This window comes from Aphidius gifuensis, linkage group LG4 (assembly GCF_014905175.1).
Source record: "Aphidius gifuensis isolate YNYX2018 linkage group LG4, ASM1490517v1, whole genome shotgun sequence".
NCBI classification, from domain to species: domain Eukaryota; kingdom Metazoa; phylum Arthropoda; class Insecta; order Hymenoptera; family Braconidae; genus Aphidius; species Aphidius gifuensis.
In genome coordinates, this window is record NC_057791.1 from 4989509 (window position 1) to 5017427 (window position 27919).

Here is a 27919-nt window from a genome sequence, read left to right on the forward strand (position 1 = left end):
ATATATAATTTATATGAATTTTCACGCTAAAAAAAGAGCACTCAAGTATAATATTTAAATAATAATATCAAATGATTTTCATTTTAATATATATTTTAGCTAATTTATAATGATGATTTATTTTTCCATGAACTATTTAATATGTCAAATTGATTTTTGTATTATGTGGTTAGTTACATGAGATATTTGAAAAGTTTATATTCACTGGTCCATATTTTATTGAATTGTAATTTTTCATTGTCAAACAGTGTGAGTTTAGTTTTCAAGAGAACTTTATATGTACTGCAAGCTTCCATTAGTGTTGGCGTATAATATTATTCTATATACTGCCAATCATATAAAGAGTATTAATACATTGATTTATTGTCATAATAAATTGACATTATTTCGAAATTTTATTTGACAATTATTTTGAATATTTCAGCAAGTATTATATTATACTTTTACTTTCAACTATCGATAGAGCTTTTATTGCTTAAAAATTATCATAAAATTACAAAAATAAAAGAATCAATCAGCAAATAATATAATAAAAAATAAAATTTGTCAATTGATTTGATTTTGAAAACAATTTAGTAATTTCATTAATAATTTACAATTTTTAAAGTGTTTCTTAGAAGCTAATCAAAAATATATTTCAAACTCGAAAAAATGACTAACATATTGCAAATTATTTTCATCTTCTGTGACTTATATCCTAAAAGTTATTAACATTAACAACAAATATTTATTATAAGCCAAGATGACAACTGTCTTGAAATTTTGTGATATAATATGTACAACAATTTAACAAATCTAATCGTAAAGTTTGATTAACTTCTTAAGACAATTAAATTTTAATTAAACTACCTTAAATTACAAGTTAAATATAAATTCAAGACATTGTTAATTAAATACTATTTATAATAAATTATTTTGTAAACAATTTTTCATTTTTCCGTCAATATTATCCAACAATCAATGTAAAAATTTAAATAATACAATTTTTTTTTTTATTAAAAGTACCTAAAAAACCTTTTTTTTTAATGAAAAAATATCATTTTAAAATTAAAATAATTCAATCAATTAAATACTCATTATCTAATTTATAAAATTTGTCATATAATTACACTCTTTCAATTTTTTATATTTCATTTATATAATTTCCATTACCCAATAAATTAAATTTTATAATTAGAAATTTTTTAAAAATTATAAAAATTGATTAATCGCATTTTAAAAGTAAAATCCACTTGTTATTTATACTACAGTCATTCATTATTTAAATATATATATAATTGAGTCAATTTTTTTTTTTTTTAGTTTAGTCATAAGTCTGGAATTTCATGATGAACCGCACCCGTGCGTAACAACTTACTACGTACGTTCTCATTGTCGTCTATTGTCATTCGACAAATTCAATCTACCTAGATAATTTTCACCTTAAAAAAAAATTAATAAATTAATCTACAATATGTTTCTATCAACTTGACAAATTTATTTGTCATTTAATAACAACATAAAAACCAATTAAAAATTAATTAAAAAAACCAAATAACTAAATTGAAAAATTCTATTAGAAAAATAGAAAAAAAAAAAAAAAATAGCCATAAAATGTATGATAAATTAACAATGAATAATTGTATGAAAATCAACAACTATTCATAAATATATTTTAAAATAAAATTAAAGAAAAAAAAACCTAAGAAACGATGATGATTAATAACATTTTTTTTTTCTCTCTTGTCTTAATAAATTTACTAGAAGTAAAAGTCGTCATTGATGTGAACTACTGATGTGTCATTGAGTTTAATTATATCATTAAATTAACCAAGACCTCTACACTATAATACAACTAATGTTTTACGATTTATCATCAGCATACTTCCTCTTATAATCTCGCAAGACAAATAAAACTAGCAGATAAAAAAATCTAAATTTGAATATTTAAAAAATACATTAGCCTATTAGCCTATTATAATAAATATTCAAATAGAAAAATATTTACTCCAATTGGTACAACTAATTATGACTAATTTTTTTAACACAAACACCTTATGATATAGTAAAATAAAATTAAAATAACATATGTTTCGTGTACAAGAGTTTCAATGGGAATAGAAAAAAGAGGGGCAACCGTTGATACACACCCGTATAAATAAAAAAAAGGGGCCTATTAAAATATGAAAGGTGGAGGGAAAAGGGAGACGATAATAAGAAGGAAAAAAACCATATAAAATTTATGGTGTATAAAGTGGGAGAGAATATAAAATACAAGAAATTATACGTGCGTGTCTGTGTGCGATAGAAAACAATATAAAAAAAAAAGTCACAGTCATTTATATACTCTTTTTTTTTCATTTTCATTTTAGTCAAGAAGTGAGTGGTATGTTGAGCGGTACATGTTACGTGTTTAGATTGTATTACAAAATAAATTATTAAAAAATAATAATAAATATTATTATTATTTATATGCGAAATAAATACCGAAAGGTGACGTCAGTGTCTTGTTCTTGAATTAAAATAATATTATTTGCAGCGTGTTGTGTTCACTATAAAAGTATATATATTAAAATTTTAATTAATAGGTATATATGCTAAATATTTAATATATTTTTAATCAAAATTATTTGACGTAATTTATAATTAATATTATTAGGAATATAATGTGATTTGTGAAAATGAAATTGAGTGATTTTGTGTTTTAGTTTTTTGAATTTAAACATAGTAATAGTAATAGGAGTGGTTTAAGGGATAAATTTTAAGGGTGTTTTATGTTTTTTTGTACTAAATATATTGTTGTGTTTGAATTTTAGTTACACGGGTGTGTTTGAGCAGACAGGTAGCTATTGCCGGCAGCCATTATTGTTGTCAACATGGCGGCTACTGAGGTATGTTTATTTATATTAAATAATATAAATAATTTAAATAATATTTATTTAAAATTATCAAGTTTTAATTATGACAATAATATTAATCAATTATTCTGGAGGCTTTTATAAAAATTTACCCACAAATATATTCGTAGAAATTTTGAATTTCCGTCAACACAACGTGGTCGTTTTTTTTTTTTTTTTATTGTTTTGTATTTGTTTGTTTTTTTTTTTTCATTGTTTATATTTAGATATCTTTTAGGGTAGGTTATGGAGCGTTATTTTAGTTGTCAAGTTATTATCAAGCTGATGAATAATGATAATTATATTATTTTTGATAAATTTTTAATGAAAGTTTAAATGTCATTTGAATGTAAACAATTGTCCAGCAAGCGTATCGTAAAACCACGCCCAAAAAAAAAAAAAATTATTTAAATTTAAAAAACAATGAAACAAAATATATTTAGTTATGATTAAAATATTGTTGATTATTTTTTTAAATAATTTTAGTATTGTTGAATTAGATACTTTTTTTTTAGATAAATTATAGTGTAAAGGTAAAATAAATAACGGTAAAATGTTGAGAGATGAGTAGAGATAGAAAAACGTTAAAAAAGTGGTCAGACCAGTTTTTTTTTATTTTATTTTTTTACATTGATGCTTGTGATGAATTTTTCAATATTTTATTAGTTGAATTGATGCACAGGTCTTTCAAAAATTATACCTTCAAAACAAAAAAATTACAAGTTTAAAAAAAAAATTTCAAATGCTCCGAAATGAATTTTAAGTTATCGATAATTAATTTAAAATAATTTAAAAATGTTTCAAGGTATTTTAAATTGTTTAAAATTAATTTCAAAAATATATTTTTCTTTTTTTTTTTTAGTTAAATTAATCAGTATACATTTTTATTTCTACATTTTTTTTATTTGCCAGTATGTAAAAAATATTGCTGACAAAGCCTATAATAAAGTGTCAGGTGTGCAAAAAAAAAATATACAATTAAAAAAAAAAAAGACAAATAAAACACGTGGTTAAGATTTATGTCCAAATGATTTTGAATATTATTTTTTTTTATTTTATAATATTGCTATAATAATCGATGGTTGCAAGGTGAATTCTTATCGTCATTTTGACATCTATCAACATACTCAAATTAATTGTATATATATCTACTAAGAAGACAAATAATACACTGTATTACACTAGCAAACATACTTGAGATATCGATTTAAATTATTTTTTTATCAACTTCTGTAATCATACACCTTATCGCTAAAAAAACAAAAAAAAAAAAAAAGTAATTATCAATATTTTCAATAGGTTTATTTACTCAACAATAAAAATTCATAAAAATTCTTTCATAGAAAAAAAAAAAGTGATACAAAAATTACTTTTCTATTTGATATTATATTTCGATAAAAAAAAAATCATTAAATACATGCCAAGTACTTTTATAAAAAATAAAAATTCATAAAAACAAAAATGTAAGTGCGAAAAAAAAAAAAACATTATTGAATTTTTAAAACTCAATAAATTCCAGAGTTATAAAATAATTTATATAATTATAATTGATTTATAATTTTTAATTTAAAAATTAAAAAAAAAAAGCCGGTAATAAAGAATGCTTTATAATTTGATCACAAGATGACGCTACATGGATTAATTTAAATTTGAAATAAGAAAAAAAAAAGAGTTATGTTATAAGAGTCCAAATAAGATGAATAAAAAAAAAATAAATAATATAGTTAGGAAGTATCGTCGTCTCACCTTCAACGTTAATTTGAACTATACACACAGTTTGCGTTTATTATCGTTAAATTAGCCATTATGTTGTTATTTTAACGAGTCAATGTGTGTCAGGGGAACGCGTCTGAATTTCTCTCGATTTTTTTCATCTTATTATCTTGATAACAGCTGATTTTTTAAAGAGAAATAAAATAATTTTGATGTCAGTAATTTAGTTTTTTTATATTTAAATATTTTTCCTTTAACAATACAACACAGATAGTTGGCAATTTTCTTTAAATTGGAAAAACTACTGTGTCGAAAAATAATGCTAAAGAAAACTTCATTTTCAAAGATTGTATATTATTGATTATGAGAAAATTTGTTTTTTTATAAAAATAATAACACAACTGTTTTATTATTATTAATTAATTATTTAATTTTTCAATATACTCACTGATGAAAAAATTTGTAAACTATATCGAAAAAATCCCGAGGAACTTTTACTAAATTACATAAAAACTGGAACAATTAAATAAATAATTTTTCATTTGTAATTATCAGATGAAATTTTTAATTCAATTTTTATTTTTATTATTGTTTTATCTATGATTATTTTTGTAGAAAAAATAAATTATATTAAAAATTGGATATATATTTTTTAATCAATTATCTCGTTGTTATTTTTATAAAACAATTTTTGTATTTTATAAATAACTTCATGTGTATATAAAAAAGAAAAATAAAACCTTGATACAGGAAAAGATTATAAAAATCACAAGATTGTTAGTAAGTAGATATAAAAAAAATTCTATTACAACAATATATACGAAGAAAGACTTTATGTTTACGAAGAAGATCCATGTCTCAAGTGTTATCACTGTGTTCATTCTGAGCCCTTTAACATTATTTTATTTTTTTTTTACATTTAACGATAATAAAGAAGAATATTTATATACACATTTTTATTTTTCATTAGTTGTTTTTATATCTGTTTATTTTCTGTTTTGCAAAATTGCTTGCAATTGAAATTGTTGTGTGGTACTTGTTCGTGCAAGTCAACACAATATTCGTTGACGATGAAAGATAGTCACCTGGCGCCTAAATAAATCGATCAATATTTACGTTAACAAACTGGACAATATATTTCATACAAATTTTTTTATACATCAAATCAACTATTACATTGCAAAAAAAAAATAAATTCATAAACTAAACCCAACATCTTTTTATATGCATATATATACCAACCAATAAAAAATTCAACGAACCGATAACGATCTGATAAAAAAAAATAAAAATAAAAATAACTCAATTATTTAACCACACAATGCGTTAACAGTAGCTTGAGAGTTAACGATGGGGCTTCTTCCGGTAAGCATATACATTTCACTAAAATCCGTGTGAAATGTCAAACTTTGTATTCATCTTCGTTATTCTTTTTTTCATTCTATTCGAGTATGCCTGTGTCATTATCTAATTTTATCTTCATTTCTTTTGTTTTATCAATCTATGTTTTTTATTATTAACTATTCGTTCTTCATTCCTCTTTCTTTTTTTTAACTAATAAAATTTCTTATTTTTATATTCGAGTTATTGCCAAAAGTGACTCATCATTATAAAAAAAAAAAAACAACCCTAATCCTTAAATCGCTAAAAATAAATAATAATAATAAATTACCCATCATCATAATCATCATAAAATAAAACGTCAATCTTGACAACTAATAATTTAATAATTTTATTATTATATTTTTATTGAATAATAAAATTTATATCTGATTAATAAAAATTTTTTTTAACGATTAAAAATTAATATAATTGAGTCAATAAAATCTAAATGTTTTTTATTTTGCAACATTATTATTTGTATAAATCACAGAGTGTTAAAATAAATTACATGAAAATTGAGAAAGGTTTAAGGGTTGTTTTTTTTTATCTATTTTTTATTTTTATAATTTCAAATGGCAGAGGGTGATGTGCAGTGTATCTCCCAGAAGGTGGTTTGTATGAAGTAATAGGGTGGCACGTGGAAAGAGTGAGAAAATAATGGTAAAAATAGAAAGAAGAAAAGAGATAAATATAAAAGAGAATAAAAAGAGGGGATAAAGCCCCGCAGTGCGGCGCGATCGATAGCATCCTTTCCCATTTACCCCCCACTAAAAATATCACGTCATCATTATCATCCCTCCAAACGACAATCAACGCCACCCTCTGGAAATTTTTTATACTTTCTTTGCTATTTCCTGATGCATATTAGTACAATATATTTATGCACTAATTTACAGGACATTGCACTTAAATTAAAAATAAAGAAAAAAATAAAAAAATAAATATATTTTTTTAATATATAAAAGATGAATATTTAATTGATATTTGTTTATGAAAAATGAATTAAATTTTTGTTATTGGGTTTTTTGTTATGCTTTATGATTGTTGAGGGAGGGAATGGTTTTGGATTAGTCGAAGATTGAAATGGTTCGGCAAGGTCGACAAGGGGATGAAATAGATTTTTCCTAATACTGATTTTATTGTGACGTCAGGAACATTTGTTGAGGACAATTCAATTAAATTATATTAAATAAATAACACATATATATATACTGGACCAAAGGGTTGATGGAAAAATAAATGATACATATATATAAATAAATTCAATCGATTCAAGTGACGTCCTACTTCAACAGTGACGTTTATATATATAAAAAAAAAAATTATACAATCATTTATTTTGACGATATAATAATGCAGCTTTTTGATCGAGAGCAGAGTTTTTTTTTTTTTTGAACTAAATTAATTTATAATTTTTTATATAAAAAAATATTGGCAGTAGATATATAATGTTGAAAATAAAATCAATCTGGAATCTGAAAAATAAATTGAAATTAAATAATAAATTATTTTAAAAATATATATAATTGAAAAAAAAAAAAAAATAAAAACTCGAATCAAAGTTTACAATGTTTAAAGTTGTGCTTTTATATATATGACCTAAATTTTTTGACATAAAAATTATTTTATTATTCAATGGACATTTTCCCAAGAGGCCTGAATAATAAAAAAAAAAAACTACTAGTCATATGGGAGATTTTTTTTTAAAGCTTTATTTAAAATTATAAAACTTTTTTTTTATTTTATTGTTTAAATATTAATACATAAATATAAAAATAGTTTACCCAGACATTTATGTATAAATAAAAATTAAATAAGCTTTTTCAAAAAATAAAAATGTATTATTACGTTTGATTATAAATTTATACAGGTGTAAAAATTCACAGGTATCACTGTCTCGACGAATTATTTATAGCAAATGGTTGAGCCACTACCACCACTATTATGATAATATATATATAAAAACATTTCCTTGTCACGATATATATTTTTATATTTTTATTCATTATAATAGTCTCGTGCAAATAAAGACTAGAAGCTACAAAAACATTATAACAATGAAAAACAATGAAAAAAAAAAGTTTTCTAAAAAATTAGTTAGGCGGGTTCATTTTGGCATGATGAAAATGCACCCGGATATTTTATTGTTATACAAAACCAGCTAATGGTTGCCGAGTGTTTATCAGCAGTGGGGGATGATGCCAACAACGGGAGAATAAAAAGAAAGGTCATGTAACCCTCCTTGACTTATCGTATATGACCTTGAATACAAAAAATATATAGTTATCATTTTTTTTGATTAACACCATTCACAATTTAAACAATTTAAGCTTTAAGTAATTTCTTTATTTGGTTTCGTATTTTATTAGCTTCATGAATAATTAACATGTCAATATTTGATATTTTTTTTATGATATTTTTAAGCACGTGTTGAGAATAAAATATATAGCAATAAAAGGGACAAAATTAATCCAGTCAAATACATGTTTTTTGTATGACTCGTGACCCACAGACAAGTACATTATTTTTCTTTTAAATATATATATATGCTGCACTTATATAAAGTGCATTCGTCGTGTTAACGCCGGGAGTTTGATCCACAAGAGCCGTGAGCTTACGTAGATTAATCGTAATGTGTCTCTTCCTCCGACGCATATAGAGTCACGGTCACCACGCGTATACCATTTATATATATTACAAATAATAATCATAACAATAATCAACTAAAAAAATTAAATATTGTAATAAATTTAATTAATTGTTTTAATTTTTTTTGCATAATTTATTTTTGATTTTATGCAAACTTTTAGATAGTAATAAAATGATAGAAAAAAAATAGTAAAATTTAATTAATTGTTTTATTATATTATTATTTTTTTAATTTAAAAATAAAAAAATATTTGAATAAATATAAGGAATCAATTGAATTTTTTAAATATATGATTTTTTTTTTTTTTTTTTTGGTAAAGCGTATTTTTATGACTTAAATTTTACAAAATTATCTAATATCTTGAGATGATTTAAATAAAATTTAATTTTTATTATTTTTAAAATTGTTTATTATTTAAATAAACAGAAATATTAATTTTTAAAATCAATTTATAACAAAAATATTTTGGTTTGTCTATTGATAATTATTTATAATTAGAAAAAACTAAAAAAAATAATTGAACTATATTTTGATCACGCTTTGTTTTTAGTTAATGCAATGACATAATGAATAATTTAAATTTAAATTGAATTTTCTTTGAAATCAGTAATAAAGTTTGATTATTTTTCATTGTCAATCGAGTGAGTGGATGGTCAAGTCGTCAAGAGCCCTGCCTATAGTGCTTGTGGTCTCGGGTTCAAATCCCATGTGCCTATACCGAGGTGGATTTCGAATATTCTATCATGGTAGTTATATTCCGTTTACTATGAGTGTTTTCTGGTGTATGGGGCAAATATAATCTAGCATAGACCATGTGAACTACGCACTTGGTCTACGCCAGGTAATATTTGCCCGAAAAACACCAGATACCTCTTTTTATTTTTTTTTTAAATAAACTAACACACGCACATATTCTATCTATTTCTCTCTCACAATTATGGATGACAACTATTCTTTTTATAATAGGATAATTCTCTGTATGAAAAATAAAATTAAAAAAAAATTTATGTATAAGAAGTAGCAAGCATTGATTTTTTCGCCTCGTCGTTAAACGAGACACTCATATGTGATTGTATAATTTTGAAGGGTTGTATTGTAATAACAAAAAAAAAAAAGATATAAAATGAATGAATATAAGAAGATGAGAATATATTGTTGTGATGAATATATCAGACATCAAGACGCCAATATTTCTGGTTTAATCTGACATAACCGAGTCGTATGAATGAACAATAAAACTAGATTCATCTGGCAATTTGAGGGTGTGTTCCACATCAATGTCTTTGAAAAAAAAAATGAATAAATAAATAAATAAATTTAAAACAAAATAACAATCGTATATTTAAATATATTTTTGTTAATTTTTTAGCTGTTAGAAAAAATGGAAGGGTTTATTATTTTGTATGAAAATCGACCCAACCAATTAATGAGACATTAAAGTATAATTAATTTATTAATTTAAATTGCAGAGATTGAAATACCAATTAAAATAAATATTTTGATATAATTTGAACGAGATTTGCGTGTAAATGACGAGCAAAAAAAAAAAAATGATTTATACGAGTGTGGTGGATGATTGGTGATGTAGTTATAATTGCAAGTATAAAATGTGGTGTATTGACGGAGGATATGATATACACAGATGAAAAAAAAAGCATATGTATGTATTATGAAGCTGTAAGATATGTGAGCAAGGCCATCATGATGTGTTGGATTGCGTAACCTGTGGCATATACAATACCATCACATCACTCACAAATTGATTCCAAACGTTGTTATTTTATTATTTATTGATAATAAATTTTATACATATTTATTTAATTTTTTAAAATATTATTTTTTATACTCTTTTTGAAAAAACAAAAGAAAAATATATGTATATATTTTTTGAGAGAAAAAAATATATAGATAAAATAGATTTTAGTTAGCTAAATGTGTTTAAAAAATTAATTTTATTATTTTTTATAATGAATATGCTAATTATTGTTAATTAATAAAAATTAGATTAATATTGACAACAAATTATCATAATACAAGAGTATAGAATTGATGGAAATTTTTTAAAAAATATTTCAATGGAAAATGAAAATTTATCTAGTTATTTTCCTTGTAAATTGAAAAATTCTTAGTAAATTTTTTAACAAAAAAATAAGAAAATAATGGTAAAATATATTAATGAAAAATAGCAATGGTAAAAAACGTAAATAGGTCAGTGTAAAAAAATTAAAAAAATAAAAAAAAGTGTCAATAATAGTCATAAATGGAATTGTAAGTAATGCCCTGTCATTGGATTATCATCTTTCTATATTAAACAAGAGCAAAAGAGAAAACAAAAAATCACAACAATATTTGATGGTCCCTACTTGGCACTTTGGTGTAAATAGTACAAGGGGTGTTTTTACAAATCTACTGAGAATTGAATAGCCAACATGATCCAAAAAATAAACATAATAATATATCTATTATTTTTATCGTCAAATAAATAAAAATCAACCCCTATTTATTATCAGTCTATTATTTTTATTTCACAAATTTAAACTCTACATTTTCTGGATCATGATTACCATAGAAAAAAAAAGGAAAAAACAGCTATAAAATGAGAACAAATCAATGTCCATCAGATGCTAAACAAATTGAATGGAGAAAAAAAAAATATATATATAGATCTAAATATAGAATAGGTATAGAGTACAACAGGATGGTTATAAACTGCGTCAAACTGGTGACCATCATAAGTTGTTCAAACGCAACAATGGTTTAATCGATGGGCCCCAGTATATCGTAATCTAATGAAAACAAGGGGAACATAAAATATTTAGCCCACTAACACAAATAACTAATTCAATGAATTTTAAAACTTTTTTTTATATATAACTTTTCAAGAGATTTATCTGTTAATTTATCTGAAGTTTTTAATTAAAAAAGATGAATTCCAGATGAATTTTATTTTTTTGATTGTTACTCGGGTTATATTTTTTCAAGTTTTAATAATGAATGAAAATTAAAAGAGTAGTATGTATTATGGTAGAAATGATAATGATGAAGATAATGAAGATGATGAGGATGATGAAGAGGGCGCTAAGATCGGTGAGCTTGCAAGCTTGCAATTGTGCGAAACTAGCGCTACTTGCCGTTAACCTTACTTGGAATGGATGATTCTTCCAAAGAGAGGAAAAGAATGGATGAAAGTTTCGCGCATCGAGCTTTTGTCGTGTCAGCTAAGGGCTGAAGAGACTAGCTGGAAAAAGATGCATATATATATTATAACATAGAAGAAGTAAAATAGAAGAGAGATAAAAATATATAAATTTGTTGGCGCAGAGTATGGCGCAAGCGGGGTGTTAGGATATAGTCACACAATTTGCTGAAACCAGGAGTTGAAGGATACTGAAAATAATGATAAGGGAAGGTGAGAGGGTTAAATTGTGAGGGATGCGCGCGCGTTTATATAAATATATATATGTATATTAGATGCAACTAAATGTCTTGCTTTTCCTGCCGGCCGGGCGGTATATAAAAGAGTACTAGATTAGGGGAGGTGAAGTAGGAGGGGATTTAACTGACGAAAGAGGCGACGGGTCGATGATGCCGGCGCGGTTCGAGGTGGTCGACGCGAAACCACCAGTCAGTCTCTGGTCCACCCGAAGCCGCGACGCTAAACACTTCTTTCACATCGAATACCTCATATTTCGTCGCACGCCGCAGCCATGGGTGACAAGGTTTGTGCGAATATTGAGAAAAATAAAAAAATATATTATATATTATTAAATGAAAAAGTCAATTATCTAACAAGGGATTATTAAAGTTTGATTTTACTGGTTTTTTAAAAGATAATATTCTATATACACACAGTTACACATATTTTTTATATTGCAAAAAAAAAAAAAAAAAACTATAATTAAATTTTCGACAGAGCTTTTTTTCTTTTTCTCATAAAAGATTTTTTATTTTTATATATATATTTATTAATATAACTTTTTTTTTTTTTTATATTATTAATTGAATTGGATTTTTTTTTTAGTGAGTGGTTATTATTACACAATATAGTGTATATAAAATTGATTTGTAAATTTTTTATTTAAATGATTTTTTATTTTAGACTATTCCATTGTATTTGAAAATTTTTTTTTTTTTCTTGAAGCTTTTTTTTCTTTTTTATCTCTGATAGTTTGAAAGTGGGCGGGGAAGAAAGGGGTGGTGGTTGCATAGTGCAGTTACGACAGAAATAAAAAGAAAAAAAAAAAAAAAGCTCGGGGATTTGAAAAGGGGTGGAAAGAGGGTAAGGGTTGGGGTAGAGAAAGAGGGTGATGAGGATTTTTTTGGTTGAGGGAAAATGGTGGTAGCCAAGTGGATGATGTCTGTGCAAGCTCGTTGCTAAAGAGGAGACTTCGATCGAGGGTAGAAATACCAGGGTTTCGGGATCCAACTAAAAATATATTTAAAATTTAGAAATATTGGGAAAATAGAAAGAGACACACATAGATGATAAATCTTTTTCAAATTTCAATAATTTAAATCAATATTTTTAATAGTTCAATATTGATTGCTATAAAGATTTTTTCTTTTTTTTTTTTTTTTTTCCAATCAACGGATAATTTAATTTTTTGAGTGTTTCGCAGTGATCGTTAAAACAACGTATCGAGAGACACACTTCTGCTTGTTATGAAGAAAATAGCATAAAAAAAAAGCAAAAAGAAAAATTAATAAATCATAGATTTAAATTGAGAAGAAATAATTATTAAAAACGAAGATAAAAGTTAATTGATATTTTATAAGAATAAATAAAAAATAAAAATTTATAATAACAGTTATTATATTTTATTGAAAAATTACGAATTACGAGATAAAAATTTCATCACTAAAAATTATTTGATCACTGGGTTACTGAGAATAAAGGCGAGAAGACTGCAATTGCTCTTCACACCTCGTCGAAAAACGTCGAAAAGAACCTAGCAGAATGGTAAATTAATAATTATAAAAAAAAAAAAAAGAAAATATATAATATTTTTTAATTAATTATTATTTAAAATAGTAAGTTTTTTAGTTTTTTTTTTTTTTTAGTCTTAGAATGAATTATTTTAAAAGAATCTAGTGATTTTTGATTTTATTTATAAATAGTATTTTATTATATTTTTTTTGCACGTTAAAACTTAGATAATTAATTTATAATTTTATAATTTCTCATTACCGCTAGTTGCTATGCTAGATGTGAGTGAAATAAGTGATTTAAAAAATATATATATCTATTTTTTTTTCTATTAAAAATCAAAAAAAAAAATCAACTGCAGTGCGGCCATAGTTGCGTGGAATGTCACATTATCAATACCTCTATTTCGAGATATCGATAAAACAAAAATCAAAAAAAAAAATTAAACTAAATTTTCTAATATTAAAAATACAAAAAGTTAAAAAATTGTGATTTAAAAATTCATCTTTTTTATTGAAATTTTTAAATGGCGATACTCGAACAAGGGGGTGAAAAAGGGGAGGTTCTTTGTTCTATCAGTGAAGAAAAAACAAGCATTATATCATCTCATTATAAAACGACAAAAAAAAAAAAAATCTAAATCACGAAAAATAATAAGTGCCTAACGTCAAAGTGAAACAGAAAAAAATTACGTAATTTTTTTTTGAAAAAAATTTAATGATTGTCGTTCGGTCAGCTGATCACAATTCGCCTCTTCCATATCTGCGCAACACCCCCAAAAATAATAATCAAATAATATTGAATAAAAATGAAAAAATATTAAGTGCATTTAAATGAAAAATATTAGATTTAAATTAAATTTCAAAATAAATTCAAAAAAAAAAAAAAATATACAAATTGAAAATAATAAAAAAATAAATAAAATAATGATTACTTAGATGTGCTTGTGTGACAGGATAAAAAAAATCATGATCAATCTTTATGCCATGCGTTGTCATGACGTTACATCAAGGCCAAACTTGTCAATTGATAAGGTCGTACCTTTTAACAATATCCCTTGAATACTACCGACGTTTTTCATTCATTGAAATCTCACCATTTATTTCCGCCCTCTTTCGTCATAAAAAAAAATACATAAATTTTTATCAATTGCATAATATGTTCATTTTTATTATCATCATCAGCATAAAAAAAAAAATATAAATTTAATTTTCATGAATTTTAATTCAACATAACTAATTGCAAATATAAATTAATTGTTTTTTTTATTTTATTTTTTGAATTTTATTGCTTTTTTAAAGTGTCAATAAGGGAGTATGTAGTATAATGATAAATTCATATGAGTCAATTTAATGTGAACAAAGAAATGATAAAGATAAAAAAAAAGAAAAAAAATTTACATGTATGTATGTAAAAAAAAGAAGGGTATTGTGAGGGTGGTAACAGGGAAGAACACGTATTGTGAAGAAGGGTCGCAGACCAGATGGCGCCTAAAGCAGTACGCCTTCTGGGACAAACTATCGATTGCTAACTATTTATAATTCATCTGATGTTTCGATTCGTCACGAATATCCCTTATATTAAAAATAATATCTTTATTATTATCCCCTATAAGATTTAATATATATATAATTAATTTAAAAATAATATTTATCTGCTAAACACTCAAAAGAAAAATCACGGATAAACAATTAATTAATCAATTGTCATTCTAGCTTTTTTTTTTTTCTCTTATAATTTATTTGTTTTATTGATTTTGTTTTGTGTTTATTTTTATCACGTATAAACGTCAGAAATTTCGATTGAATTTATAATAATTAGATGAACAAAAAAAAATATTAAATAAACTTTTTATTTTTTCTTTTTAAATGTTGCAAAAAATATTCAGTTCTCAATCACTACAATTTATGAGTACAAATCCATTGGCATTAATTGATACTTCAAAGACTTCTGCTTGGGCATTAATATGGCTTCAATATTTTTTTTTTTTTTTTCTCTTTTTTTTATCTTGATATTTAACATGAGAAAATTTTATTAAAATTTTTTTTTTCCATTGTAGTAAAAAGGATAAGTTTTATATATTTTAAAAATTTAAATAATAGATGAATAAATTAAATTAATATTGTTTTTAAAAAATTAAATTATTTTAAAACAAAAAAAGTAATTGAAGTTTTTTTTTTTTTCTGTTGAATTAGGTAACAATGCTGAATTAGAAAAAAAAAAAAAAAAATGTTTTGTCAGCTGGTACAATTGTTATTTTTATTTTTAAATGGCCAATCTCCCTCATGACCCAATTTGTAAAACGTCCTGTCGCTGATATATGCAATATTGCATTTTTAAATTAATTTTATTTTACATTTGTATTCTTGAATTAATCAAGGCAAATGATAAATTCTATAAATATATATAATATTATAAAAAATCAAGTTTATAATAAATTAATTTTATCGAAACAACATATTATATATCAAACGATCGATTTAATCATATTACATACTCCATTAATTATATACTAACTCAATTTTAATTTATTTTTCCATTTTAATCTTTTGTTATCTAATAGCAAATAAATTATTTCCTTAAAAAAATTATCATAAATTTAATATCGAGCTTTCAATTACGTATAGGGGGATGATGCACGCAAAAGTTATAAAAAACTTTAACATCAATAAAAAAAAAAAAGTTCCAGGTAAAAAAACACCTGCTGTCAATTCATGGAAAATAAAATGTATATATTTAATTTTCTTTTTTATATCGGGATATTGGAGAAGACAATATATTGTTGTCTTTTATATGGGGGATGATTTTTTATGATATATTTTTTATTGAATCGTTGTCGTCGAGCTGAATGCAGCGCCGTATATACAAGGCGCCAACTTTGTTGGCCTGGTTGCGTATTGATCTGTAAATATATATGCATATTACTATTTGCGCCCTCTATTCACAGGTCATGGGTTACCACACAATTGCGCAAACTCAAAAAAATTATTTTTTTTTATTTTTTTGCAATTTAAACATCGACCCATGTATCTTGGGGGTGCATATACTGATGACACAAAAAACCTCTCAATATAATATGTAAAAAATATAATTAAAATTTTTTTAGAAATCAATAAATAATATTTATAATATTTAATAATTATAATATTAAAAATAAATATTAATTTATTTGTATAAATAATGAATATCAAGATCAAAAAAATTATGTCGATGCAAGTAATAATATATAAAATAAAGCGAGTCATTGATCTGTCCTCGTGTCTGTTACTCAATAAAAAATTTAATCATGAATCACGAGTAATAATCATGTATGTACCTAGCAGTTAAACATTGTAAAACCCACGCCCAATAAATTAAATTATCACTGTACATGTATACAACTCAAAATAATATCTTGAAATTAAAAATTAACAAAATTAATATAATTGCGTCTGATCAAATATATACTTATACTACTAGCATTTTTTTTTTTTTTTTTTCATCAACTATAAATTGATTAAATAAATTAAATAATCTTTTACAAATTACCATTGAACGATTGATTGATAAGTCTTTTTTTGTATTACGAAATACAAACGGAAGTTAACGATTACAAATAAATGTTGATCTTGAATTTATCAATGGTCAAAAATACTGGGAGTGTCGATGGTCAAGGTTTTTTTTTCCATCATTCATAAATGTTAAATTGTTTTGTTTTTTTTTGTTTATATTAAAGCCTCCAGAGTCATATTGATTATTCTTATTATTTTACTCAAATTCATGAATTTTTTAGTAATTTTTTTTTCATCATAAACCATTGTTTTTTTTGGTTTATTATTTTTTCTAGCATGGACGATCAGATTCATACAGAGTCGCAACGTTTCCTAACGTACGCGATGACAACAAAACTGCTGATGGAATGTACAAGGTATCCAGGAATAATTGGTTAAAAAAGTTTATAAAAAACTTTATCAAAATTAACTATCTCTAATATCTTTCAAATTATTTTTAATAATATTTTTAACTATATAAAAACTAAAAAAACAGGCGGATAATAATATTTGGAGCCTGGTGTAACATTTTATCATGAAAATTAATTTTCATATAATATTTATCGATGATTAAATTATTTTTTTATTTCAAAATGGGATACTTTAACTATTTTCATTAACTATCACATAACACTTACACACAATTATTTAATCTTCACTTATTGAAATCCAGTAAAACAAACTAAAATGAATGTATGGTAATAATTTTATTAATGCTTCTAATAAACTAGTGCTTATTATGTAAACTAGATAATAAAAAAAACACTTTATTTTGCTAAACCAATAAACAAGTATTTTAAAAATTCGTATAAGATAAAAAAAAAATGAAAGAATGAATTTTTAAAATAGCTTAACAGTATTGAAATAAAGTATCAATATTATTATGAAGAATTAAAATAATATTCCATTAGTAACATATACTGATATTGTTATTAATTAAATTAAAACAAATATTTAGTTTGTTAATTTAATTATGTATGATGTCAAGTAATGGCTTGATTGAAATATTATATTAACATATTCATAATAATTAAATTATATAAATTAATTTAAACAAAAGATTAAAATAAATATCTATTGATTATTTACTAATTGATTTCAAATTTTTAATTAAATGTATAGTCGCGGCGAAAGAATCCAAAGAAGAAAGGAGATAATTTAGATGATTTGAAGCAAGAATTGGATATTGATTTTCATAAAATAACACCTGAAGAACTTTATCAAAGATTTCAAACTCATCCTGAAAATGTAAGTTGATATTTATATTGATAAAAAATATAAAAGATTATTATGAATTTGATATAAATGTAAAATAAAAATATATTTTATTATATAAATTAGGGTCTTAGTCATGCAAAGGCAAAAGAAAATTTAGAAAGAGATGGACCAAATGCATTGACACCACCAAAAACAACACCAGAATGGGTTAAATTTTGTAAAAATTTATTTGGTGGTTTTGCATTATTATTATGGGTTGGTGCAATATTATGTTTTGTTGCATATTCAATACAAGCAACAACAAGTGAAGATCCAAATAAAGATAATCTTTATCTTGGTATTGTACTTGCTGTTGTTGTTATAATAACTGGTATATTTTCATATTATCAAGAAAGTAAATCAAGTAAAATAATGGAATCATTTAAAAATATGGTACCACAATTTGCAACAGTATTACGTGAAGGTGAAAAATTAACATTAAGAGCTGAAGATTTAGTACTTGGTGATGTTGTTGAAGTTAAATTTGGTGATCGTATACCAGCAGATGTACGTATTATTGAATCACGTGGTTTTAAAGTTGATAATAGTTCATTGACTGGTGAATCAGAACCACAATCAAGATCACCAGAATTTACACATGAAAATCCCCTTGAAACAAAAAATTTAGCATTTTTTTCAACAAATGCTGTTGAAGGTACAGCAAAAGGTGTTGTAATATGTTGTGGTGATCAAACTGTAATGGGTAGAATTGCTGGTCTTGCATCTGGACTTGATACTGGTGAAACACCAATTGCCAAAGAAATACATCATTTTATACATCTTATAACTGGTGTTGCTGTATTTCTTGGTGTAACATTTTTCATAATTGCATTTGCACTTGGTTATCATTGGCTTGATGCTGTTATATTTTTAATTGGTATTATTGTTGCAAATGTACCAGAAGGTTTATTAGCAACTGTAACAGTATGTTTAACATTAACTGCTAAAAGAATGGCATCTAAAAATTGTCTTGTTAAAAATCTTGAAGCTGTTGAAACACTTGGTTCAACATCAACAATATGCTCAGATAAAACTGGTACATTAACACAAAATCGTATGACTGTTGCACATATGTGGTTTGATAATCAAATTATTGAAGCTGATACAACTGAAGATCAATCTGGTGTACAATATGATCGTACAAGTCCTGGTTTTAAAGCATTAGCTAAAATTGCAACATTATGTAATCGTGCTGAATTTAAAACTGGTCAAACAAATGAACCAATATTAAAACGTGAAGTTAATGGTGATGCATCTGAAGCAGCATTACTTAAATGTATGGAACTTGCACTTGGTGATGTTATGGGTATACGTAAAAAAAATAAAAAAGTATGTGAAGTACCATTTAATTCAACAAATAAATATCAAGTATCAATACATGAATCAGATGATCCAAGTGATCCACGTCATTTATTAGTTATGAAAGGTGCACCAGAACGTATACTTGATCGTTGTTCAACAATATTTATTGGTGGTAAAGAAAAAGTACTTGATGAAGAAATGAAAGAAGCATTTAATAATGCATATCTTGAACTTGGTGGTCTTGGTGAACGTGTACTTGGTTTTTGTGATTTTATATTACCAAGTGATAAATATCCAGTTGGTTTTAAATTTAATTCAGATGATCCAAATTTTCAAACTGAAGATTTACGTTTTGTTGGTCTTATGTCAATGATTGATCCACCAAGAGCAGCTGTACCAGATGCTGTTGCTAAATGTCGATCAGCTGGTATTAAAGTTATAATGGTTACTGGTGATCATCCAATAACAGCTAAAGCTATTGCTAAATCTGTTGGTATTATATCTGAAGGTAATGAAACCATTGAAGATATTGCACAACGTTTAAATATTCCAGTATCTGAAGTTAATCCAAGAGAAGCTAAAGCTGCTGTTGTACATGGTACATCATTACGTGATGTTGATGAAGATCAACTTGATGAAATATTACGTTATCATACAGAAATTGTATTTGCTCGTACATCACCACAACAAAAACTTATTATTGTTGAGGGTTGTCAAAGAATGGGTGCCATTGTTGCTGTAACTGGTTAGTTATTTACAATAAATATATATATTTTTTTTTAAATTAATTTTTCATATTCTCTCTCTCTCTCTTTTAAAAGGTGATGGTGTCAATGATTCACCAGCTTTGAAAAAAGCTGATATTGGTGTTGCCATGGGTATATCAGGTTCAGATGTATCAAAACAAGCTGCTGACATGATTTTACTTGATGATAATTTTGCATCAATTGTAACTGGTGTTGAGGAAGGACGTCTTATATTTGATAATTTAAAAAAATCAATTGCCTATACATTAACATCAAATATACCTGAAATATCACCTTTCCTTGCATTTATCCTGTGTGATATTCCACTGCCTCTTGGTACAGTAACTATTCTTTGCATCGATTTGGGAACTGACATGGTGAGTTTAACAAATTTTTTATATATAATATTTATTTTTAAATTTATAATTATAAGAGATATATAAGTTTATAAATTAACGAAAAATCAAATAATTTAAAATCATTGATTTTTCGTTGATAAATTGTTAAATGTTAATATTTTTTAAAAAACAACTTTGTACTGGCGTAATTGTTTTGTTTATTTTTTTAATTTTTTTTTTTTTTTGTAAACAATATTGGATTTTATATAATAATTCAGATACCAGCAATTTCATTGGCGTATGAGCAAGCTGAAACTGACATTATGAAGAGACGTCCGAGAAATCCACAGTGTGACAAGCTCGTTAATAACAGGTCTCTTTGACATTTTAAATATAGGCCCGTATAGAACTCGAATAACTATATTTACACCCAAATGTTATGCTCCTGCATTTTATAGATATATTTATTTTTCAACACAATTATTGTTATTTGGATATTATAATATACTATATAGTAATTTTATTTTTGAGTGTAGCAATTGGAGCCAACGTCAATACTTATCCCGAGTTTATGGCTACCGCACTATATATATTGTCACTCAAGGTTGTTTTATCTTAACTACATGAAAAACTCAAACAAACAAAAAAAAAAAAAAATAAGCAGTCGCCAGTGATGGATTTACACATTGACAATATTTAAACATAATTTTTTGTTTTAGGAATATTTTGATGCTATAACTTTTCCTATTTTTATCCTAAAAAAAATCCTCGTATATTATATATATTAATAATGATAAAAGAAAAATATCATTTATATCAATCAAAAAATCATTTCATATCATATTTTATTTTTAAATTATTATTTAAAGTAAAGACAAAACAAAGATATAAATATAATTTTGATAACGTTAGGTACCGGCCATTTCGCTAGCTTATGAGGAAGCTGAGACTGATATTATGAAGCGAAAACCACGTAATCCACAATTTGACAAGCTAGTTAATTCAAGGTAACATCAAAAGAAAAAAAAAAATATATATTTTTATGATGCGACGTTGATAAATTTTTCTTGACTGTGACTAACGTTTTAAATATTCTCTCAAGAAAAATTAAATAATAACAATTACTATAAATGTTTGACTTGGTGGTTTATCTTTCGGGACGTTTGAAAATAATATTCTATTTTTTAATATTAATCATAATTAAATAATAAGATATTTTCAATATGTATTTTATTTCTAACGTCACTTTGTAATTCGGGGTTGGTTTTTGAATTGGATATCTGATTATACTTTTTTTGTTACCTAATTTCTTTTTTTTCAAAATTCATTTATCATATTCATTTTAACAGGTAAGCTCATTAAATTCCCGTCTCATTTAAATTTCATTATTTTATTTTCAAACTAATCCCTTCATATTATAATCCACCAAAAAAAAAAACAAATCAAATATTCTCAACTATCGCATGATCATCTTATTATCAAAATGCTTTTTGTTTTTATCACTGCTTGGATCGTTCGTAAACACAAAAATTTCCTCAATCATAAATCACTTATTTATTTATTTTTTCAAAAATAATCATGTCACTTTGCATTATCAAAAAACAAAAAACTTTAATTGAAAAAAAATCTACTTTTTTTTTTTTACAAATAAATTTCCCTAATTGCCTGTTTTTGTCGTATAAAGCAATGAACAAGCCAATTTTCATTATTTCTTATAAGCTATTTGCAAAATACGTTTTAAAATATTGAATAAATAAATTTATTAAATTTAATTTTTTAATATTCACATTGCAAAGTATGACTGACCAATAATGGTACATCTATTTTTAAATTTACTTTTTTATGCAAAACAATAAATGGCTATTATCTATGAACAATAATTTATTGCTTAATTATTTATGATGAAAATTGTACTTGAATATTTTGCTGATGAGTAATATTATATATATTTCTGTGATAAACTAAATGGTCTTATAAAAATTGTTGATTTTATATAAAAACTTAATATTTTTTTCTTTCGAAAAAAAAATCAACAATTTTTTATTATTTAAATATTTATCAAGATAGATTAATAATAAAATTAATTAAATGCTTTTTATTATTAGATTTAATTTATGAGTTTAGTTTTGAATAAATAAATAATTATATTTATTTATTTATAAATATTAATTTTTCTAGTTATTTAATTATTATATATATAGTTTTTAATTTTAATTTACAAAAATAGTTATTTTTAAAATATAATATTGACCATCTTCAGCTATAATATTCCACTAATTATTTATTAAATATTCAAATATTATTCACGTACAGGCACTTTTCAACTACATAAAAATGCTTATATTAATTAATTTATATTTAATTAATATATATTTTGACAACAGCAAACAAAAAAAAATACTTTTTGACAACTACCACTCGTCTTGTGTCTTTTGCATTTTCTCTTCTATTTTTTAGATCCAAATAATAAAAGGATTTATTTTATTTAAATGTAGACAAAATAAAGCTTCTCACGAAGATGAACGAGAATTCTTCACCTTGCAATGATCGCTTGGCAACTGCAACCCTCTTTAATTTTTTAAAAAATTTTCTTACTTAAATTTTTCTTTTTTTTTTTTTTCAATATTCTAATTAAATTCCGATAATTTTTCTAAAATATTAATTATCAGAATTTAATTAATGCTTAGATTATGCAGCAGGTTCAGCACAATTTTGCGTCATTGGCTCGAAAATATTTTTAAATTATAATAATGAATATTAAATTAAGCGTCGAGTATCGGACTATACGTATGTATATATATATGACTTTTTTTTTTTATTTGATAATCGGTCGTTAATTGCGTCAATTGAAAATAAAATAATAATCTAGTTATATTTATATTTAATAATAAATTACCCTCGTGTATTTTTGATAAAATAATATAAAAAAATGATGGGTGGATAACAGGTACCAGCTATATCGCTAGCCTACGAGGCACCAGAATCAGACATAATGAAACGTCAGCCTCGAAATCCTTACACAGATAATTTAGTCAACCACAGGTGGGTGTTCAAATTAAGAAAAAAAAATTTTTTTTTAAAAACCGACCTAACCGAATCAAGTTCAAAAAAAAAAAAATAATCGACAATCATACTTGCACCAAATGCATATAAACATAAGCTAGCTATATGTTGAATAAATATTTTCATTTCGTTTTTAATTTACAGCACGTTCTGCTGTATTCACTAATAAATCATAATAAAAGAAAAAAAAAAAAAAAAAATCAGCAATGCGAAAGAAAGATCGAGCAAATTCTCAAAACAAAAAAAATTTCTTTGATTAAATTATAATCTGTTAATAATATTAAAATTATTATTCAGTTATTAGGAATGTGCTCGAACGTTCGTTAAATAATAATATTCAATCGATAATAAAAAATAATAAAACATAATCATAATAGTAATTTAATAGAGGCAATGCGAGTTAATCGATGGTAGCACAGTTCATCAAAATCGTAGCACCAATTTTTTATTTATTTTATTTAGAAAAAAAAAGGGATGCAATTTATGACACACTGCTGAATGCCAATCACTTGAATATTTCTTTTTTTAATTATCAAAATTTGCTTTGCTGTCAATGATAATAGTGCATCAAAAAAAAAAAAAACCCATTATTTATTTATTTTTTATTATAAAATATATGAATGACATCATGATTGATTGTTAGCCTTAATTGAATGCATTTGTTTTTTAATAAACCAATTTGCACACCACATAAATCAAAAAAAAATAATATAAATACAAAAAATACGGAGAGAAATTATTCATAATAAAACCATTAACTTGGATGATAATTAATTATCTTTAGCTATTTTATAAAAATACAATTGCCTTATTTTATCTATTTTTTTTCTTTAATCCCATTGTCATTTTTTTTTCTAAATAAATTTATACAGTCAAACTTTAATCTTTTGATTGAAAATAAAAATTGATCAATTTTTATTTTATAATTGAATTGTCAAAGTTTGATTTTATATTTATTAATTTTTTTCACTTATTAACAAAAAGAAAAAACTATCAAACACTGTCTCTTTTGAGCTTTTATTATTGGGTGTTTTGCATGGATATGCTTGTTACTGATGATCCTTTATGTACATTTTGGATCGGTAAGTAAAATTGTTGTCATTATTAAAATCTGTATGCTTTTTTAATCTAAAATTCTTTGGCTTTATTCACTTGCTTGAATATTCGAGTTCAATTCCAACTAAACACGACTAAATATCATTAAAATAAATTACAAAAAAGCTTTATTACATTTTTAACATTTTTCAAAATTAATTATTATTGAAATTTTTTTTTAATATTTGATGGGGTTTAGACTTATTTCAATGGCATATGGACAAATTGGAATGATTCAAGCAGCAGCTGGTTTCTTTGTTTACTTTGTTATAATGGCTGAAAATGGATTTTTGCCAACGTTCTTATTTGGAATACGTAAACAATGGGATTCAAAGGCAATCAATGATCTTACTGACAGCTACGGACAAGAATGGGTAAATTGAATAATTTATTTATTTAAAGATATTGAATTATTATTGAAATTAAATTGTATTTTTTTTTATTTTACAGACATACAGAGATCGTAAAAATCTTGAATTTACATGTCACACTGCCTTTTTCGTTTCAATTGTCGTTGTACAATGGGCGGATTTAATTGTTTGTAAAACACGTAGAAATTCAATTGTTCATCAAGGAATGAGAAATTGGGCATTGAATTTCGGTCTTGTATTTGAAACAGCACTTGCATGTTTCCTAAGTTATACACCTGGTATGGACAAGGGTCTTCGTATGTTCCCACTAAAGTAAGTCAATCATATATTATTATAAACTAAAATTATTATAATTAAAATAATACATTTTTTTATTAATTAATTTACAGAGCTGTATGGTGGCTTCCAGCAGTGCCATTCATGGTTGCAATATTTATTTATGATGAAGTGAGAAGATTTTATCTACGTAGAAATCCAGGTGGTTGGCTCGAGCAAGAAACTTACTATTAAATCAATAATAATCAACAGCGAGACGCATACCCACGGGATAAAAAAATAAATTAAACAAAAAAAGTATTCGTAATTTCAAAATAAATAAAAAAAAAATTATAATACATCAATACAATATTTCTATACAATAAAATATGGTGTAATTATAATTTTTTTTTTTTTTTTTTTTTTAATTATTGGAGGCTGAAAGATGTGCTCGTTGGTCATCAAATTAATCTGGCACATATTTTTTTGTATAATTGAAAAAAAGAAAATATTAAAATTGCTCGAAATTTAATTTTAAAAATAGTTACTTAGCGATCAAATAACATCAAGACTTCCTCTTTTACTTTAATTATTTTATTATTAAAAAAAAGTATATATATTGCAGGATGCTTATTAAAAATTTGAAAAAAATTTAATTTATTAATAATGTATGCACAATACTCGAGTGGTTAATTAGTCACTGCCTAAAACATTCGAGAATGTAATATCAGTGCCGGAATTTTAATTTTATCATTTTATTTTTTAAATTATATATATACTAATGAGGCGTCGTTACAGCCAGGATATTAAAATATAAATTGCAAGATCTGATAATAATATAAATATAATATTTAAAAAAAAAAAAATGAGAAAAGAGTGTGAAAAGAGTATTAAATTACATCATGACAAATTAAATTGGGTGACGGGCCTAAAAATTAACAGACTAAATTTGACAAAAAAAAAGATTTATAAATTGTTCCAGCACACGGGTAGGCTGATCGTGGTAATTGATTGATATTAAAATAATTTAAAGATAAAAATATGAATGAAAATTTAATTTCACCATATTTTTATCAATAAAAATAAAAAATAAATTTGAAATTTCTTTATATAAATCAACATCGTTAAATTTGAGTATAAAAAAATAAAGTTAAAAAAAAAAAAATTATTAATATGAATTTAAATAAATTATTATGAATTGAAAAAAATTACAAAAAAAAAAAAAAAAATATCTGCATAAATATATGTAATTATTATTATTATTATAAAAAAATAATAAATAAAAAATTAAAAAAATGTAGATGTCTTGTGATACCGAGGAAGAAAATCTAGACAAATCTTCTTGATTAAATTCATCAAATGATAATAATTATTTTAAAAAATAAAAATTAATTTAATTGCAGTGGAACAAGCAAGAGAGACTAAATAAAAAAAAAAAAATATCGAGCGGATAGAAAAAAAGACAATTTATTTATTTATTTATTTGCGCAGTATGTAACTAATTAATTATAGCAAAAAATGAATAAATAAATAAAATTAAATAACTCTATAAATAAGTAATTTCAAAGAATTGATAAAATCATAATTCTAGATTGGCACTTATCTAGTTGAAAAATAAAAATAAATAATAATTAACTGAAATTTTAATAAATAAAAATTATTCATTGATTATTACAGGATTTAAATGTTCAGTGCCAGTCTTGATTAGAAAAAAAAAATAATAATAATTCTAATTATTGTATTGTGTTTAATTAATTATTGTAGATTTTTTGATTCATGATCATTTGAGAATGCATGATGATAAAATAATCCATCAATGAAAATGATAAAAAATCAACAATAACCTGTATAAAAAAAAAAAAAAAATCATGAATAAAAAATAATTTCTGACCACCTGATTTATGAAAATATTTAAATAAAAAAAAATAATTAAATCGTCAAATGCAGCTGCGAACCCAAGTTCTTGATAAATAAAAAAAAAAATAAAACCCTCAAAAATATATAAAATTTTTAAAAACATACAGAGGCAAAGTTGAGCAGAGTAAAAAATAATAGTGCACGCAATGAAGCATAGAATTTGTAGACGACAAAATAAATTTAAAAAAAACAACAATTTGAAAAATAAATTAGCTGAAAAAATAATACCAAATAACTAATTAATAAAAAAAAACTACATTCATACTTTTAGATTTTTTTTTCATATAGTTAAATGAATAATAAAATTTTAAAATGACAAACGAAAGAAATACAATGCCAGTGATATAAAATTTAAAATTCATTTTAAAATAAATAAAAACCCGGTATATAATTAACCCTGTTATCAGCCTCAATAACATAAAAATAAAATTCGAAAAAATAAATTTTTGAGAGACCAAAAAAAAAAAACCTTCAACCAAAAGTCAAATATAAATGT

General features: G+C 24.1%; 1 protein-coding gene across 7 annotated transcripts; it reads left to right on the plus strand.

The window, feature by feature from the left end:
- Nucleotides 1-2280: 2280 nt before the first annotated feature.
- LOC122854762 (sodium/potassium-transporting ATPase subunit alpha) lies at nt 2281-27904 on the plus strand. Of its 7 annotated transcripts, none has more exons than XM_044155709.1 (10): nt 2281-2567; nt 2796-2870; nt 17376-17456; nt 18202-18327; nt 18421-20383; nt 20460-20761; nt 21001-21095; nt 25080-25254; nt 25331-25563; nt 25641-27904. In XM_044155709.1, exons 2-10 carry the CDS (start codon nt 2856-2858, stop codon nt 25759-25761), a joined length of 3111 nt encoding a protein of 1036 aa, XP_044011644.1. In that variant the 5' UTR covers nt 2281-2567; nt 2796-2855; the 3' UTR covers nt 25762-27904. The 7 variants fall into 7 exon arrangements, with proteins under 7 accessions (XP_044011644.1, XP_044011643.1, XP_044011642.1 ...); XM_044155708.1 differs by lacking the exon at nt 21001-21095 and adding an exon at nt 23670-23764 and having other exon boundaries at nt 2282-2567; XM_044155707.1 differs by lacking the exon at nt 21001-21095 and adding an exon at nt 21635-21729 and having other exon boundaries at nt 2287-2567.
- Nucleotides 27905-27919: the final 15 nt, after the last annotated feature.

Excerpts from the sequence above, each read along its gene's own strand:
- LOC122854762 (XM_044155709.1), top strand. Across the intron at positions 20,384-20,459 it reads TGCCATTGTTGCTGTAACTG|GTGATGGTGTCAATGATTCA; the intron begins GTTAGTTATTTA and ends CTCTTTTAAAAG. Across the intron at positions 21,096-25,079 it reads GACAAGCTCGTTAATAACAG|ACTTATTTCAATGGCATATG; the intron begins GTCTCTTTGACA and ends GATGGGGTTTAG.